General features: G+C 36.3%; 1 protein-coding gene across 2 annotated transcripts in view; it reads right to left on the bottom strand.

Annotated features, from left to right (window-relative positions):
* The window catches only part of gpr158a (G protein-coupled receptor 158a), a 71,191-nt gene that overhangs the window by 17,194 nt on the left and 37,199 nt on the right, over window positions 1–16,798 (bottom strand). For both annotated transcript variants that reach the window (XM_016673269.1, XM_007555746.2), the window contains exons 3-5: window positions 16,549–16,651; window positions 11,519–11,745; window positions 8,835–8,903 (exon numbers count right to left, since the gene is read on the bottom strand). In XM_016673269.1, the coding sequence (XP_016528755.1) occupies window positions 8,835–8,903; window positions 11,519–11,745; window positions 16,549–16,651 (399 nt within the window). The remainder of the gene's footprint in view (window positions 1–8,834; window positions 8,904–11,518; window positions 11,746–16,548; window positions 16,652–16,798) is intronic.

Genomic DNA, 16,798 nt, shown 5'->3' with positions numbered 1-16,798 from the left:
AGAAGTGATTAAAATGGAAAACACTGAAAGGCTGAGAATAACAACAGGTAGTGTGCTAAATTTCACAGGATTTAAATTATCATGCACAGATTTATCTCCAACTGTTAATAAGGTGTTGATAAATCAGCGAGGCCTGATGGAACAAGAGAAGGAGTCACTCATCTGCTCGCTTAATCAACACTTTATTTCTGATTATCTTTTCTTCTGAACCGTTCCTCGTTTCAGCGCCCACCAGCTGGCAGCCATGCAGTTTCAGGGCCTGGAAAGCGTCCCATGATGTAAACCACCCAGCTGTGGTGCAACAAGCAGCTCCCAGATTTGTTATTCACTGCTAATAACTTTACCACAAGATTTGCTGTCTTCATTTAATTCCTAAAGATCACTTCTGAGTTAGTAAAACTGATCTTGCTTTGGCATAGAGACACCGACTTTCCCCATGAATTAAAATTTTTTTTTTACTTTTTAGACTTCAATTACAAATTAGCACAAATTATTTTCAGAACTCCTTATTGCGGATCCTTAAAAAGTCTTTAAATTCACATATCTGAAAGCAAGGCCTTAAAATGCCTTAAATTATTGTTTTTTTAAAGCAAGTTGGCCTTAAATACGTTAATCACACGTCTTAAATTTTGTCATGACAGGACTATTATTTAGTCGTATATTCTACGTATTTCTTTATTCCCGTGGCACTTTTCTGTCAGGCAAAAGGTTGGGTCACAACATTGCTAACGTACCCTTGCTAGCTAGTGCGCTAGTTTTTCTTTGCACCTATAATGGGTGAGTGCAAATTTATTACCAGTTGTCTGGAAGAAGTTTGTATATTTCTTTAGAAACATAGGTCTTGAATTCTATTTATAATGGTCTTAAAAAGTCTTAAATTTGAGTTAGTGAAACTTGCAGAAACCCTAATTAGCAAAATAAAAGCTAAAAAAACAATAGAACACACAAGCATCCGAGTTACAATATTGTATAAATAAAATGAACAAATGCACCATAAAAAAATCCATGAGTTTTCATGTAAAAAGTAAACTCTCTTATACCTTCCTGTTGCAGCTAGCTGTGCTACAAAGATAAAGCTAACATTTATGAAAAAAAAACAACTAACCACTTGAGAACAAAAATGGTTGTAGCTAAAAAAAATGTGACTAAAAGTAACTGTATGGCTTTTACATCAATTGCTCGTGGGAGTTATAAACGCTTCCCTTCATTCCTGCTGAATCTAGCTGTACTACAGTGCTAAAGCTAACTTATATATATATAAATATATAAAAACAACAACTAGTTGTGGCCAAAAATGGTTGTGGCTAAAAAATCCTGGCCATAAAGAACTATGACTTTAACAGCAATTGCTCATGGGAGTTTTAAACTCTTCCCTACATTCCTATTGGAGGTAGCTGTACTACAGTGCTAAAGCTAGCTTTTATATAAAAACAACTAGTTGAGGCCAAAAATGGTTGTGGCAAAACATTTTTGATCATAAACAACCCTGATTTTTACAGCAATTGCTCATTGAAATTATAAAGTCTTTCCTACATTCCTGTTGCAGCTAGCTGTACTACAATGATAAAGCTGGACACTGAAAGCTTTGCATCCCAGAATAATGAGAGCATGATAAAATAACATCCTTTGGGCCTATTTTTACATACGAGAACCAGTTTTTCTTATTATCATATGAAATTTAATGTGGTATACAATAACAGTGTGGAAATTTTCATTTTTCAGTCTTCAGAAACGGATAATCTGTTTCCAAGTTTAGACGTTCTCAGAAACACCAAGATTCTGTCAGACTCCTTCAGGCTCCGACTTCTCAGTCTTGTCAGTTTTCACAAATACTGACAAGACTGCCACTTGCATGATTTGTTGTACTATACTAACTCTCTGGGTTAGAGATTTGGCAGCTCTCTAGATCTGAAGCAGACAGTGACCTTACTGTAACGGCGACCCTGAGCAATAATTACGGCATTAACATAAACAGAACTTGGTTTGCTCCAAACACAAACAAAGCCCAAAAGGTTTCATGTGAGAATGGGAAAAAACCCAAACACGACTGGAAGCACCACAGAGAATATCACCTAGTGTTTCGTGCCGGGACGCTTTAGATAATTAGCTCTCGCTGCAGGGCAGGAAAAAAACATTTTAAAAAATAACATCAGGAAGGAAGGAAGTGGATTATTTTAGCTGTTAGGAGAAGCAGCTTCTAATGAAGTTTTAACAGGAATTCAATAAAAATGTAAATGTTCAGAGATTGATCCAGCTTCCTGTGTAGGTCATGACCCTACAGGATATTGATTACAAAGACATCAATATCTTCATGTATCAGGTTATGGAGTAATATTGAAATAAAACAATCTAAATCTCTTTCTGTATTTAAAAGAAATTGTCATCTTTGTCTATTTTTAATGTATTTGAAATATATCTAGTAGTATTCTGAGTTGAATATGAGGCAGATATAAGTTTTTGCGTCTTTCTGTCCCTTAATTCTAACTTTGTTAGTTGTTACATGGACTTTACATTTTTTGTTATTGAGTGAATGAAATTAAAAAAGGAAAATGAAAAGTAAAAATACATTTCTCTGCACTCTCGTTTTTACATCTTCTCCACAAACTGATACGGTAAAGCAGGGGTGTCCAAAGTGTGGTTCAGGGGCCATTTGTGGTCGTTCGGGTGATTTTTTTCTGACCCCCAATTTACAGTTCAAGAAAGATTCAAATTAGTTTAGTAAACTTTTACTTTTACTCTGGATAATAGTATCACCAGCACAGTGGAAGATATTTTATTTTTTAATCAGAATTTTGACTTTTTGATTTTTTTTTCTGAGTTTTGACTTTAATCTCAGAGTCTACTGTTTTTCTCAAAATTTTTATTTTTTTTAAAATAATTTACTTTTTTCTCAGAATTTTGACTTTCATTTCAAAATTTACTGTTTTTCTCAGAATTTTGACTTATTTTAAGAATTTACTTTTTTCAGAATTTCTACAAGTCAAAATTCAAAAAAATATTTTCCAGAATTTTGACTTTAAACTCAGAACTCTGGGTGTCAGTTTGTCAAAAATCCTAAAAAATAACCAAACATTCTTAGTTATATGTCAGTTATGTTGTTAGCATATAAAAACGTAACAGTTTCTTCCTTGTTACAGGATTTGTAAACCTTAACTTAATCCACTCTTACAGGCTGTTCCAAATTTATTTGGTAGATTTGAAGAGAAAGACTAGATTTGCCTCATGGTGCAAAAACAATTAAAGCATTTCTGATTCTGAAATTAAAGTCTGAATTTTTTATTTAGTGGCCTTAATTGTCTTCCGTACTCATTTATGGTCATTTATCAGTCAGATTCAGCCAGACTCAACTGGCAAAGGTTTTCATCACATTTAGCTCCAAAATGAGGCTCCACTGTCCTGAAATTTATCCTCTAAATTTTATCCATCAATCAAAAGCAGTTTGTGATGGGAAACGGGTCTAAACGTCATACAGCTCCTGCAGTTGTCCAGACACTCAAACCTCTTCACCGTGATGAAGCGGCTCTGATGTGTTGGCGGTTTAAGTGTCTTGAAGGGAGGGAGATCAATAGATCAATAGGTGGATTGATTGGGTCAGTGATGCTTTTGATTTGGCAGCTAATCTATGTTAGCCTGTGGTCTACAGGGCTGAAACGATTAATCAGATTAATTGTGATTAATTGATTATCAAATTCAAAGTCCAAGCTGTAAAACATGCATATGGCAACTCAAAGAGTGTAAAAACATCCAGATTTCCCAAAAATTAATCTTCACAAACCAAATTTATTTACATGTATCACCCAGTCCTACTGTCTAAAAGCATTTTTGAATAAGCGTTGGACTGATGGATGGATTTATTGTCCTTGGTTTGGATTTCTAGAGTAATAGTTTCCAACCACATTTAGTCATTCAATCAGCGTGGAAATTGAAAATTACGGCCTGAATGGAGTTATTGTCTCTACTGGCAGCTGAGCATGATGAGGAGAAGAGCAACTTCACAACGAAGCACTTATTGAAATGAAAATGCCAAAATAAAAACATCATCCGTGAGTCATCTGTCCGTGACGCAGAGTAAACTCGCTGCTTTTGGTTTGCAGTAGCAGCTGAACATCAGACGGTGCTGAATTTCAGCCTTTTGTCATCAAAACTACAACCAGCTAAAAAAAAGAGGAGGAATTTCTCTCCATCTGAGAAACGCAGCAGCTCTGGAAATCATTTTGTCAGAACAGAAGATCTGATGATAGTTTTAACGTTTTGACATGAAGAGCCGGTTTATGTGGTCATCATTTCCCACTCATTGCTTTTTGCTTCTTCCCTGATCTCCTCCAGAGCGACTGAGAGGGAGGGGATGCCGTTAAGGATAGGTGGGATCTTGTAATAGCAACGGATCCATTTTTATATGAAAGCTGACACTCCCTGCCACATGGGACGGCTGGCTTTCTGGAGGGAGGTAATGGTTTCTCCTCCTGCTGCTCCCTGAGGTGGGCTGAGTGTAAATTACATCCAGCTTGGCCTCTGCTCAAGGCAAGACCGGAGTCGAGTCGCAATTCCCTCCCCTCCTCATCGCCGCTCAGATCCGGAGAGATGTTTCAGAGAGACGCGTCAGGAAACGCGGCTCTTTACTTTTTATTCTGAAGTTGAAATAACCCAGAAATGCACCTTCCAGGTAGTTTCTGTTTTTCATCTCTCTAGGGAAAAAATGTCAAACTCCTTTTTATTTTGGGCTGTGAATGTTCTTAAAGGGCCGGTGACGCCAGGATATACTGATAAAACCAATACACAGACTGGTAAAATGAATCCTTCTTAAAATTAAACTTTTCATTTTAATCATCTATTCGCTCATTTATTTATAACGTAATTTAAAAACCAAAAGCACGAGGCAATAAGAAAACACAAAATTGGCCAAATAAATAATAAAATATAAAAGCAACAGTGACTGGCCTAATCTCTCTGGAATTACAGGCTAAGTTAAAAAGCTGAAATGATATCTGAGATTTGAATTCAGCAACAGAAAGATCAGGTTTTTGAGATTTTTTGCAAAAAAAAAAAAAAAAAAAAAAAAAATCAAAGATTTTTTTGTGCTAATTTAGAAATAAGACATTTTTAACTTGGCAGCTAAGCTAAGCTCTTAGTATACCTGTAATACTCATCAGCAAGACATTGGAGTTTGTTTTGAGACCATAATTCCTTAATATTGATGAGAAAGTACCAGTTTTATTGGCAGATTATTTCATGTATAACATGGGAAAAATAATCTGTCAATGCAACAAGTATTTCTTTCCCAGATTTAAAACAATCTCCTATTGACCCGTTGTACGTGGCGTCACTCTCTTCAAAACTCGGCCCGCTCCACCATGACGGGCGTCAAAACAACCTATGAGCTCCTCCTCACCTGATGGCCTAAAGTCACTTTTATTTGGCTGATTTGACAGTAAAAATGGTCACAGTACGCGGCGGTCGGCTGAACAAACAGACAAGAATAGAAACCAAACTTGTCATTTTATTTTATAACTTTTAATGAGGAAAGATACGGCGGTGTTTGCATGACTGTTAGCGCTTGGTGTAACCGCGGATTAGCAGCAAACACTTTATAGAAGGCAAGAAGATTAATGTTCATTTACTTTATAAGAAAGTATGATTAGAAAGATGTTAAATATCGCATTGTGGAGAAGGTACGCATCTAACCGTAACCATGGAGACAATGCCGCACCGTCTTGTAGCCTAGCATGTATGGAATAAAACCTGGTTAGCATCTCTTCTTCTGTACGTTTTTAATGCCGCTCCAGTTTAAGGGGAAACGCTGTTTATGGCATATTAAAATAAATCATGTGGTGTGAATTCAGGCAATCTGTAATTTAATAAACACATCAAGAGGGAGGAGGTACGGGTCGGTTTCTAAGCTAGCCGTTTCCAACTTTTGTAAACACCGAGTCTATGAGCCCCAACCAGGTGTGTTACGTTCACAGACAAATTAGCTCGACTCGAACAAGTAGAAGCCATGAATAAACTGGAAAAACCAAATTTGGAAAACAATTTCAGTCACTCTGTTCAACACTCCCGTCCCTCACTTCCGACTTGGAACGACTGAATTACATAATTACAAACGAATGACTTGCTGAAAGGTTACTTGTGAGTAAGTTATGCCTTATTTTAAGTGCACTAAGATATTTGCACCAGAAACTACACCAAAAAAACTTGGTAAGACTTTTGCAGTGTGCTGGGGTAGGAAAAGCATTTCTCCTCCATGAAAGAAGCGGTGGGAGCAGCGTGCGTGTCCAGCTGCTTAATAACAGTAGAATTATTTAAAATGGAAGCAGCAGCAGCAGGGTTGGAGGAATATTTCAGGATCTATATTTAGAGTAAAGCTTCTCGCCCTTGCAGCTCTGGATTGTGTGCGATGCACAGGAGTCGCATGCAGATGCATCAGGGTGGAGATCGGTCCGGTGTCGAGCAAAGACATTAAACCATGGAAACGAGATCAGCGACGGCGGCCACTTCTGCAGAACAGATCAAACCGAATCCAGACGCCTTCACTCCGCAGATCTGACTTAATCTACAAAGTGAAGCTCAACCCTTTACAAGCCCTCTATTTTTAGCAGCCGCTCCCATCACTACGCCAGCTGGAAACAGAAATATCTGCCTTTCATTCATTCGCTGAGCAATAACCTGGCTCCCAGGCTCACTTTCATTCTGCACATTTTAAACATTACCACTTTCCAGGACCTTGTCGCAGCAAATTGCATTGATTAGCCAGCTCTAAATCAGCTGGCTTTAATTACGTTTACTTTGTATCGCTTCACAAGGCGTGCAGCTCTGCATGATTGCAACTAAATTGCAATTATCCATTTCCCTGAGCACCAAAGAGGAAGATATAATGGTGGCTCAAGGTAAATCAATGGGTTCGTGGGTGTTAGGGGGGAGCCTAATCATCTGAAGAAATGATGAGGTTCTGCGGAGGTTCGACTTGAAATAGAACTGATCGACACAAATTGATTTGTTTTTAAAGTAATTATACTCTCTCGCACTTTATATTAATTCAGTTTGTGGCTAATAAACCCCCAGTTTGTCATAAGCATCATTATATCCTTTAAATAGGACAAACTGAGACAAAAGGAAGCTGATCTAAAAGCTTCATATGAAAGCTTAACATGTTTTAAATCCTTTACCCACTTTATTACAGAATCAGTTGCTTAATTTTGATCCCAAAGCCAGAAACAAGTGCAGTCAAGTTTACATACGGTGGACCCACAGTGAAACTAGAAAACAATACCACTAAAATTATTATAACTGTCTATTTTAATAGTTCAAAGACCAAATGTGCTTTAAAGGTGACCTATTATGCTTAACATAGATCTATGTGCAAAACACAACATGTTCATTATATTTTCTTCTTAGATAATGATCGGTACGAGATGTTTTAGGGCATCTTGTCACTTCAAATCCAAATAAGCTCAGCATTTACACTCGCATGTCAAAATGGCTGCAAACAGATGCTCAGTTAGACAACCATACATCTTTGAAAAGCAGAAGTAGAGCCTCCTGCACAACCAACAGGAATGCAGAAAGTGGTTTCTGGATGACAAGACAACAAACAAAACACTCATCTTTTCCATGTACAGCAGATACAAACATGCTGGAATTCCATTTGGGTTGCTAGGTAACGGGGCCGGGCGTTGCTGCGGTTGCTAGGTAACGGGGCAATGCCCTCAAATGTGGTTCAACAATCGGGGGGGTCTTTGAAACGTCTCACTTTCCGTAAACCAAAAATATCAAACAAACATGCCTCCTGTCATGTCGTCCAAATATTTCTCAATGCAAAACAAAATCTGAAAATTACAGATTTCAATGTTTCTTCTTAGATTTTACCCACTGCTGACTTTCAAAGAGGGAGAAAATGCCTGGGTGTGGTTGGCATAATGCGTCTGTATTTAATTAATTAAAACACCTCCTAAATTAAAGAAAACACACTGAAAGGAAGAAACTGTGTGATTAACTGAGAGGCAGCATGTGAGGCTCTTCAGCAGATGGCGACTTGATGGTGTATGTTAGGCAGGGGGTCACCAACAAGCCGCAGGATGTTTGCTTCTGCCTCTTCTGCTCTCTCACACTCACTCTCTGCTCATCAACAGAACCAGACGTACAGGAACACAGAAGCTGAATCATGTGTTTTCTCTTTAGAGAAAGACAAAGTTTGAAAGTATTTCTGGTTGCAGAAAATGCGCACAGTCATTGTGGAAAAACTGCCATAACATCAGCCTTCAAACTCATTTTCATTTGGGCCAAATCAAAAATCTGAATGCTCTTCTGTGCCAGAACGTCTTGATAAAACCAATTAAACGGTTAAGATATCAATAAACAGCTGTTTGTTTCAGCATTCAGTAAGTGTTACTTCAGATTAAATAACATCGATCATCTTCTCACACTGGTCAGTCCATCCAGGATTTCATGATTGTTTTGAACTTGTGGTGCTAATTTGTAAATATTTCTAAGGAATTTTTGCGCTAATGTATGATGCTAAATGTGACTTTGTATTAGTCAGCGTATCGATCACTTGACGTCAAGTCAGGCTTAGGCAGCAGTTACTTTAACTTAAATTTGCAGTAAATCAGAAAAAAAATGTGGGGATCTGTTCATTTTACCTGAATTTTGTGGATTTGTGAAAAACTGCAGGTTTATTGATGTAATTTGGAGTCTAGAGGGCCACATAAAAAGCTACGATGGGCCAGATTTGGCCCCTGGACCTCGAGTTTGACATGTGTGCTGTAGAGTAAACGACTAACTCCAGGTTGTCTTGATTCAAAATGAATGAAAGTAGATGTTTGCGCAGAGCGTCTTACCGGAAAGTAGAGGAGGAGTGCGCCGCAGAGAATGGCCTCCAGCAGGACCAGGCCTGACGCCCTGATGCTCTGCCAAAGCAAAAAGACGTTACAGGTTTTTAATTTATTTCTTTCAGGGTGAGTCAAAACAAAATGAAAATAAAAGTGAAACAGTTCTTATTTGACTTTACATGTTAAAACAAAACATTTCCAGTAAAATCTTATGTTACCTTTCCAAATTCATAATTTAAAAAACATGTTGCACAAAGTTATCTTTAATAAACAGCTGTCCAGTTATTTTAAGCGTTTTTATTATTTTTCGGATTGTTTTTCATTGCCCATATGGTTGAACTCATGATCTCTGTGTTAAAATTTTCTTTGGTGACTCTATAAACGTGACATAAATCTTTAATATTCAAATTGTCAATTTAATAAAAACATTTTTTCTTGCATATAAACTCTAATAAGTTATGATGTGATGTCAAATCAAAGTGGTTACCAAATGCCTACAGAGTTTAGCTAAAAGATATGAAAGAAAGATTTTCTGCCTCTTTATTATTGGGCATGAAAAAGAATAAAGTAAAAGCTCTTCCTTTAAAGCTTTTTTTTATTATTATTTTTGATGGAGTCACCATTTCAAGCACGTCCTGTTCTTCCTTTATGCAATATATTTTTGTAACATTGTGTCCTCTAATTGACAAGATGCTTGAGGGGCTCTCAGAAAGAGGAATACAGCTGTGCCACCAAATTAAAAATACATACAAAAGAAAAGTGAAGCCTGACTTCTCTTCACCACATGAGGGATGTTTATTTTATTTTGAATCAAAATAAAACATACAAAGAGGTTTTAATGTTTTATCAAAATTCTATAAATAGATTCAACAGTAAATAATAATGTGGATATGGAAGCAGATTTTAATAATAAAGTTTTGCTGCACTCGCGTTATCATTTTATTTAAATTTAAAGACGATTCCTGTAAAGATAAACAAGATATTCTGACCAGTATTAACTGATTTTGATTATCCAATTAGTGTTCGACTGGCTGGTTTGAAAGGCCAAAGTGTAAGCACCAAACCAAATACTAATACAACACTCTTCAGTGTGGAAGTCGTCATGATGGAAAGAGAACTCAAAGTCAGTTATTTTCAGTTACACAGGTTAAGCTTTTGTTTGTTTGGGTCATTTTGCATCTTTGTCATTTTGCACTTTTCCAGTTTTGGCCTTTTTGTACTGAACTTTATGAGAAGGATCTTAACTGATGCCAACTTTGAGGATGAAATTTGATAACAGATATCAAATAAGCTGAATGCATTTCAGCAAAGCTGCTTTGTCTTAACAAAAAATGAATGAAATGAATAAAAATATCAATATGCCAAGTAGAGTTATTAAATTAAACATCTTAAGAGGTAAATTTAATAAAATATTTGCTCTCATATATACAGTTGTACGCAGACATCTTAAGCCATCAATTAATTTCTCTACTTTTTGCTTCAAAGATGCCGTACTGTTTTGAAATCTGTTAAAGTTTTCCATGGTTCTGTACATGAACGTTATGTGTTTATCTACAGTTCACTTACTTTGCTCCAAATCAGTTCTTGGGTTTGTTGACTTGTGATATTTTCTGGTGATTTCTTTTCACACATAATACAAAACAAATGCGCTAGCCTAGCGCTAGTTGGAGAAACGGCTCGTGGTTTTATACCAAAGACGAAAGAGAAATCCTATAACTGCTAAAATCTGACATTTCTCCAGTTTTGCTTACATTTTGTAAAGAAAACAGTTCTGGTCAGTGTCTTCCTCAGAGGTTTTTGTGTTGTTTTCTTGGTGCAGCGCCACCACAGGCAAGGAGGGGAACAGCTTTCTTAATTAGTTTGGTTCATTAGGCACAGTGTAATGTGAAAGTGAAGCACATCAGCTGAAAATGTAACAAATGTTGCAACTTTTGTCCCGAATCAAACCAAATCTACCAAACTACCTGGTGTGAAAACACCACTAGTGATTATATTTTGAGTAATGTAACTATTAGTTATATTAATTAGGAGGAAACCAATTTATTAGTGTAAATTTCCTTGATTGGTTGATTGCTTTAAACGTGAAGTCGATTTTATCCACTGATCTCATCAACCTCTGCAAAGGTCTAGAAATCAACCTCTGTCCTCTTCTGCAGGTTTGACTGACAGACCGACCCACTGAGTCACGTCTGCATGTTTGTTACCAACTCAATGACTTTATTTCTATATTTAGCATCAATACAGACAGAAAAATGGTATTATCCAAAATCAGGATCAGCTTTTTAAGGATCAGCAATCGGCCAAAAAAATTGCAATCGGTGCAAACCAAATATTAATTAATTAATTTTCTGAATTGTTGACATTAGCTCTATAAAGAAACTAAAAACAAAGCCTTTAAAAATATTAATAAAGGTCATTTTGAAGGTCTACAGAAAAGTCTTACTTTTTGAGGTAAAATAAAGAATTGAGGGATGATTCAAGACTTTTGCACACTACTCTAATTTTTGTTTAGTCTTTCCTTTGAGCTGTTTTAATGCTCTGGTCTCGTCTGGGGTCTGGGATCTGGTCTGGTATGGTATGGTATGGTATGGTAAGGTAAGGTAATTTTATTATATAGCACATTTTCAGCAACAAGGCAATTCAAAGTGCTGGTGCCCTGACGCCGATGGGGAGGGTTAGCTCATAACGCCTACCTTATTCCTGCGAAAGTGGTATATGAGCACCATGCTGATGAAGACGATCAGCATGCAGAGACACTGGAAGGAGAGCACCGCCAAGCGAAGGGCGCCGTCCTCCAGCACCACGCAGGGAGAGTTGTCTTTGCAGAAAGCACAGCCCTGCTGGCAGGGCAGGCAGTCGCTGGGAGAGCCGTCATCTTCACCAGGACCGCCAAATCCAGCTTTCCTCGTTCGCCCAGGTTCTGCCAGAGGACGACGACACGGTCAAACTTTGCACACATCAACGACAAGTGAAGGCAAAAAGTAACAAGAAATAATTTTCCCACATATTGATTTTGTGTCCATGAACTAGAATATTTGCTGCTAGAAAAAAAGATATGTTCGCAAGAGAGCAGTTAGGTTAAGTTGCCTTGGGGAAATCTGACGAAAGTTGGGATAAGATGGTAAAAGTAGGAAACTTCCTAAAACTTTAAAGTTGAAGTTTATACCATATGTTTTGTAACACTGCTACAGTTGGGTGCAGGGACACGGCGAGGGAAGATGAACAAATTCAGAACTTTTTCTCTATGAACAGCTGTAGGTCTCAACCACACTGCATTTACTGGGATTATTTTAATCTGAAAAACTGCAGCAAACAGTGACATCCTTCCATTTCTATCCCAACACTGCAAAAAGACAGAATCTTACCAAGTATCTTTGGTCTCGTTTCTAAAATATCTAAGTACACTTGAAATAAGACAAAACTAACTCATCGGCAAAAAATATGAGCTTGTTTAAGTCAATAATTCCTCAATATTGATAACAATGTAATAGTTTTATTGGCAGATTATTTCATTTAAAACATGGGGAAAATGTCTTATTAGAGTTTTCCAGAAAAAACTTTGAATTTTTTGAGTGTTAAAAGTTGAACGTTTATTAGAAAAAACTCAAATGTTGACATCAATATCAGAAATTTTCTAGAAATAATTTTGACATCCAAGTTTCAGAAGTTGAAAATGTGTGACTTTTGAAACTCAGAAAATTTCCAAAAATTGAAAAACTTTTAATATGTACTAACTGGTTCTCACCCTTCAGAAATCATGACTGAAAGGTTTTAGACTTTTCCAATGTCCTTTTGCAGTTAGCTGTGCTGCAGTACTCAGAAAAGCTTGAACAAATTAGGAACATAACTCATTTTCAGTTATTTTTTATGCTTTCCTCTCCTTTCCACTCAACTAAGGATTTAACATTTTCTATAAAAAGTCATCTAAAATTTCTATAATGTTTTCCCATAAAGTTTTACTTTACTTACATTGTTTTCTTGTTTCCATTTCAGGAAATACAAGCAGAGGGAACAGTTTTTTATTATTATTTATTGACATTCTTGCTGGCTTGTAGTAGAGTGAAGCACCACTGAATAAATACGATTATCCTTCTTTGACCTGAACAGGTATCATTGACAATGTGTCAACACAGGAGAAACCAATCAATATGTGTGAACATGGACAGTCAACATCCACTTGTGCTGAGCTCGTGTAAAAACAGCTACCTTGTAAAAAAAAAAAAAGGAAAAAAAAACTGTTAACTTTGTAAGGTCACTGTAAAATAGAAAAATAACAGCTTAATGTTATTTAATAAAAAAAATGAAACAATTACACAGGAAGTGATCAAATTGCTGTTATTTAAAACAGAAAAGCAAAAATTCACCCTACTGCTGCTAAAATAAAGAAGATATCACAGATACAATAATTATTTCTATGTATGTATATTATAGTTTTGCTGTCTGAAGTGCTGAGGCCCTCCCTAACTAACTCCCCTATAAGCCAGGTAATATTTAGTGACTTGTATGGAGCCACAAAGATGTTGTTTTATTAACTTTGGGCTTGAAAAGGGGAAGTGTTATGTATTCCAGGCACATGGTGCCATTTTATAGCACAATCAACCAACCATGTTACCTTCAGTTGTTATAAAAATGTTGTACATGCAACAAGGTTTTATTTTAACAATATTATAGATGTGAAGTTTGTCAAAATCTGTTAATTTATTCTTTGAATTCATTTTGTTTAGTGAAGAAGTTGCTTCTCCAGATATTTATTGGTGTTTTACGTTCTGTTACCCTGCTTTTGGCAGTTGGTAGTTACTATAGCAACCAGTAACTGACAGCTCCTCCCCCTTTTTTTCTGTTGCCATCGGTAACTGTGGTATGTATTAGGATCAGCTCTGTGTTTTCTTTACAGGTGTTATATTTTAACAAATATTTTAGACAAATGTAATCATATTCAGTGTTTCATCAGTAATTTTGCTATGTTTTGTAAACATTTTTAACTGTCATCATAATTAATGTCCATTTTAGCCATGTTTAATTTTACAAATGTTAACTGGTGCTAACTGCTCATTGGCAGATATTGTTTTGTAGTTTGTTTAGGGTTATTTATTGTATTTTATTTAATATATTGTAGCAGAAGCTGTTGGACTGATGTTATCCACTAACTTGATTTGCTCTTTTGTAAGAATAAATACAGTGAATCTGAATTTGTCTGTTTTGAAATCAACCATATTGAGACGAAAAGGGTTACAAATATATGGCTAAAAAGAAATTTGACTTCAATATTTGACACTTTTTTATCAAAGAAAAAAGTGAAATCCTACAACCGCTAAAATCTGACACTACTTCATTTTTGTTTATTTCGTGAAGAAGGACGTTGTGCTCATGTCTTCTTCAGAGGTTTTCGTGTGGTTTCCTTCAGTGGTTCTTAGTGCGGTGCCTGCAGAGGCGAGGAGGGGAACAGGTTTTTCAATTAATTTAAATTGTTTGACACAGTGGAGTGTGAAAGTGAACTGCAGCAGCTGAAAATGTACCAAATGTTGCAATTTTTGTCCCAAATTGAACAAAGTCTACCCGAAAACCATAGGAAGAAACTTTAACAGTAATGAGCCTTGTAAAGACTAAAAATATGCGCTTTTCAAGTCAACCTCAACCTAAAACTACTCAAAAACTATCAGTGAGACTGAATATGTAGTTAAATAAATGGATTGAAAAAAAGTTCTAAAAATAAGAAACTTGGACAGAACGAATGTTTTGATTACAACAGCAAACGCTCAGGAAAACAAAACAAACTGTACATAAATAAACGGGTAAAAAGAGAACTGTTTATTGGTTTGTATAGAAACCCCTTGAGAGACGCCCATATGGCTGCATAGATAACAGATTACAGACTTATGGAGCTTTGATGGGGGCTTTACGGGAAGAAGCTATTGTCTTTGAGATTTGAAGGGATTTTGCCTTTAAAAAGAACTGTCCCTTTTTTTTTTTCAAAGCCCATCACCAATCGCTTCAAAGGGACTACTCATCTCCGTAGCAATGAGTCACACGTATATTCATTGGTTTGGTACTACTATGGTCAGAAGAAGCTTGGATACAATAACTTTATATACATAGAAGTGAGTAGAGTGGCTTCTACTGCAAAATGACGTTACGGATGTTTTTTTATGGCTTTCCAAGCCAAACTTTGCTATTACTGTTATCATTTCCAATCTATTGTAATGGAAAAAGTTCAAGAAGACACCAAAAACTAGAGCAAAAATAAACACATTTCCAGGTGTGAAACAAGAACATTCAAGTTAACTATGAGCTCAAACATATTTTGCAAAGACTAAGCGAACAATATGGTAAAAAAAAAAAAGGAGACCAGAGGGAGTTTGAGTGGGATGAAGCAGGACGGAAAGATGACTAAAATGAAAGCTTGGTAGGGAAATTGAAAGAGGGCAGGTGGAAACCACTGGGGGTCTGTGTTTGCAAAAAGCCTCCTTTTTAATTAACTCGCAGCAGACAGAATAAACTGCAGATAGAAACTATCATTAAAAAGATATTTCCCATCTCGAACTGGATTAGCCTCCCAAGGTGGCGAGGCTGCGTCCATTTCCAGACCGAGACCATAAACGCTCATCATAAACTTTAATGAAGGGGAAAATGAACTTACTGTTCAATCTTCGGCCATATTTTGGGATAAAAAAGACCTCACAGCTGCCTAACTGCTTGCAAGGGAATGTCATAAACAGACATAACTTATAGCATCTGTGTGCAACCCAGAAGGCATCAACAACATCAGATTTATGCTAACGGAACTACAGAAATGACAATCATTTTTGTTCAATTAAAGGACACATTTTAGTCTGTTTAATTGTTATTTTACTTAATTTTACTTATTTGGTTTGAGTAAGAAGGCCAATGACTCGAGACAATGAAGTCTCATGAAATGAATAAGGAAAAACAATATTTAAGAGGAGAGCAAGTGGTGGATCGTCTTTTTAAATGTTCACCTGACCAATACCTTACAGTATGTCTAAAGTCACACCAAACTGGACTGGAACAAAAATGCAAATAATGTTGAGGTAATATTTAAGCAGAGGTGGGTAGAGTTCACCCACCTCTACCCACCTGAAATTTTACTCAAGTAAAAGTAAAAAGTAGCGTCCAAGAAATTACTCAAGAGTACAAAAGTATTTGGTAAAAAGTCTTCTCAACTACTGAGAAACTGTCGAAAACATCAAACAATTAACATATAAAAAATTACACCATCAGACGGACCAAAATATAAAGTTATGTGGAAATAATTCATAGCGGAATTATAAAATAACAAAATACGGCAAAATAAACATTTTTCAAAATAAAACTTATTAAATTTGAACAAAAACTGCAGGTGTATGTCTGTGTCTGGTGAATGTTTGGTTAAAACGTTTTTGTTTTTCATTCATTTAAGTTACTCACAGAGTATCCAGAAATTCTACCCAAGAGTAGCGATACTTCATCATAAAACTGCTCAAGTACAAGTAAAAAGTCAAACATAGTTAAAATACTAATAAAAGTAATTTTTTTTTACTTTACTCCAGTAAATGTAATTATCAACTCTGTAGTGTACCGCTGAATACACATGCTACTGTGCTGAATTACAAACATTTTATTGATATTATCTCACTCAGTTAAACTCGCCTTGAAGCTGCCATTCAAATCAAACACATGAACAATGTTAACATGCAGAAATCAGCATAGATTTGTTGTAACTTACTTGTGAAGCCATTGACTGCCACTCTGTTGGGGTGGTATAATCCCTTTTTACACTGGCACTGGTATTTATCCAGGACAAACCCGTGACCACGCAGCGGCAGACACTAGGAACAGAAGAGCACATGCACCATGCATCAACTACAACAAAATCATTAAAAATAAATGGAACACAATTAGGGATGCACTTGAGTGTTATCCTATATTAAAAGGGAAACCGTATATCATAACAAACTGATTCAGTTTGTTATGAT

This window comes from Poecilia formosa, unplaced genomic scaffold, assembly GCF_000485575.1.
Source record: "Poecilia formosa unplaced genomic scaffold, Poecilia_formosa-5.1.2 Scaffold72, whole genome shotgun sequence".
Taxonomy (NCBI): Eukaryota; Metazoa; Chordata; class Actinopteri; order Cyprinodontiformes; family Poeciliidae; genus Poecilia; species Poecilia formosa.
Note: the sequence above shows the minus strand (reverse complement) of the source record. Positions and strands in the feature narration are given on the sequence as shown.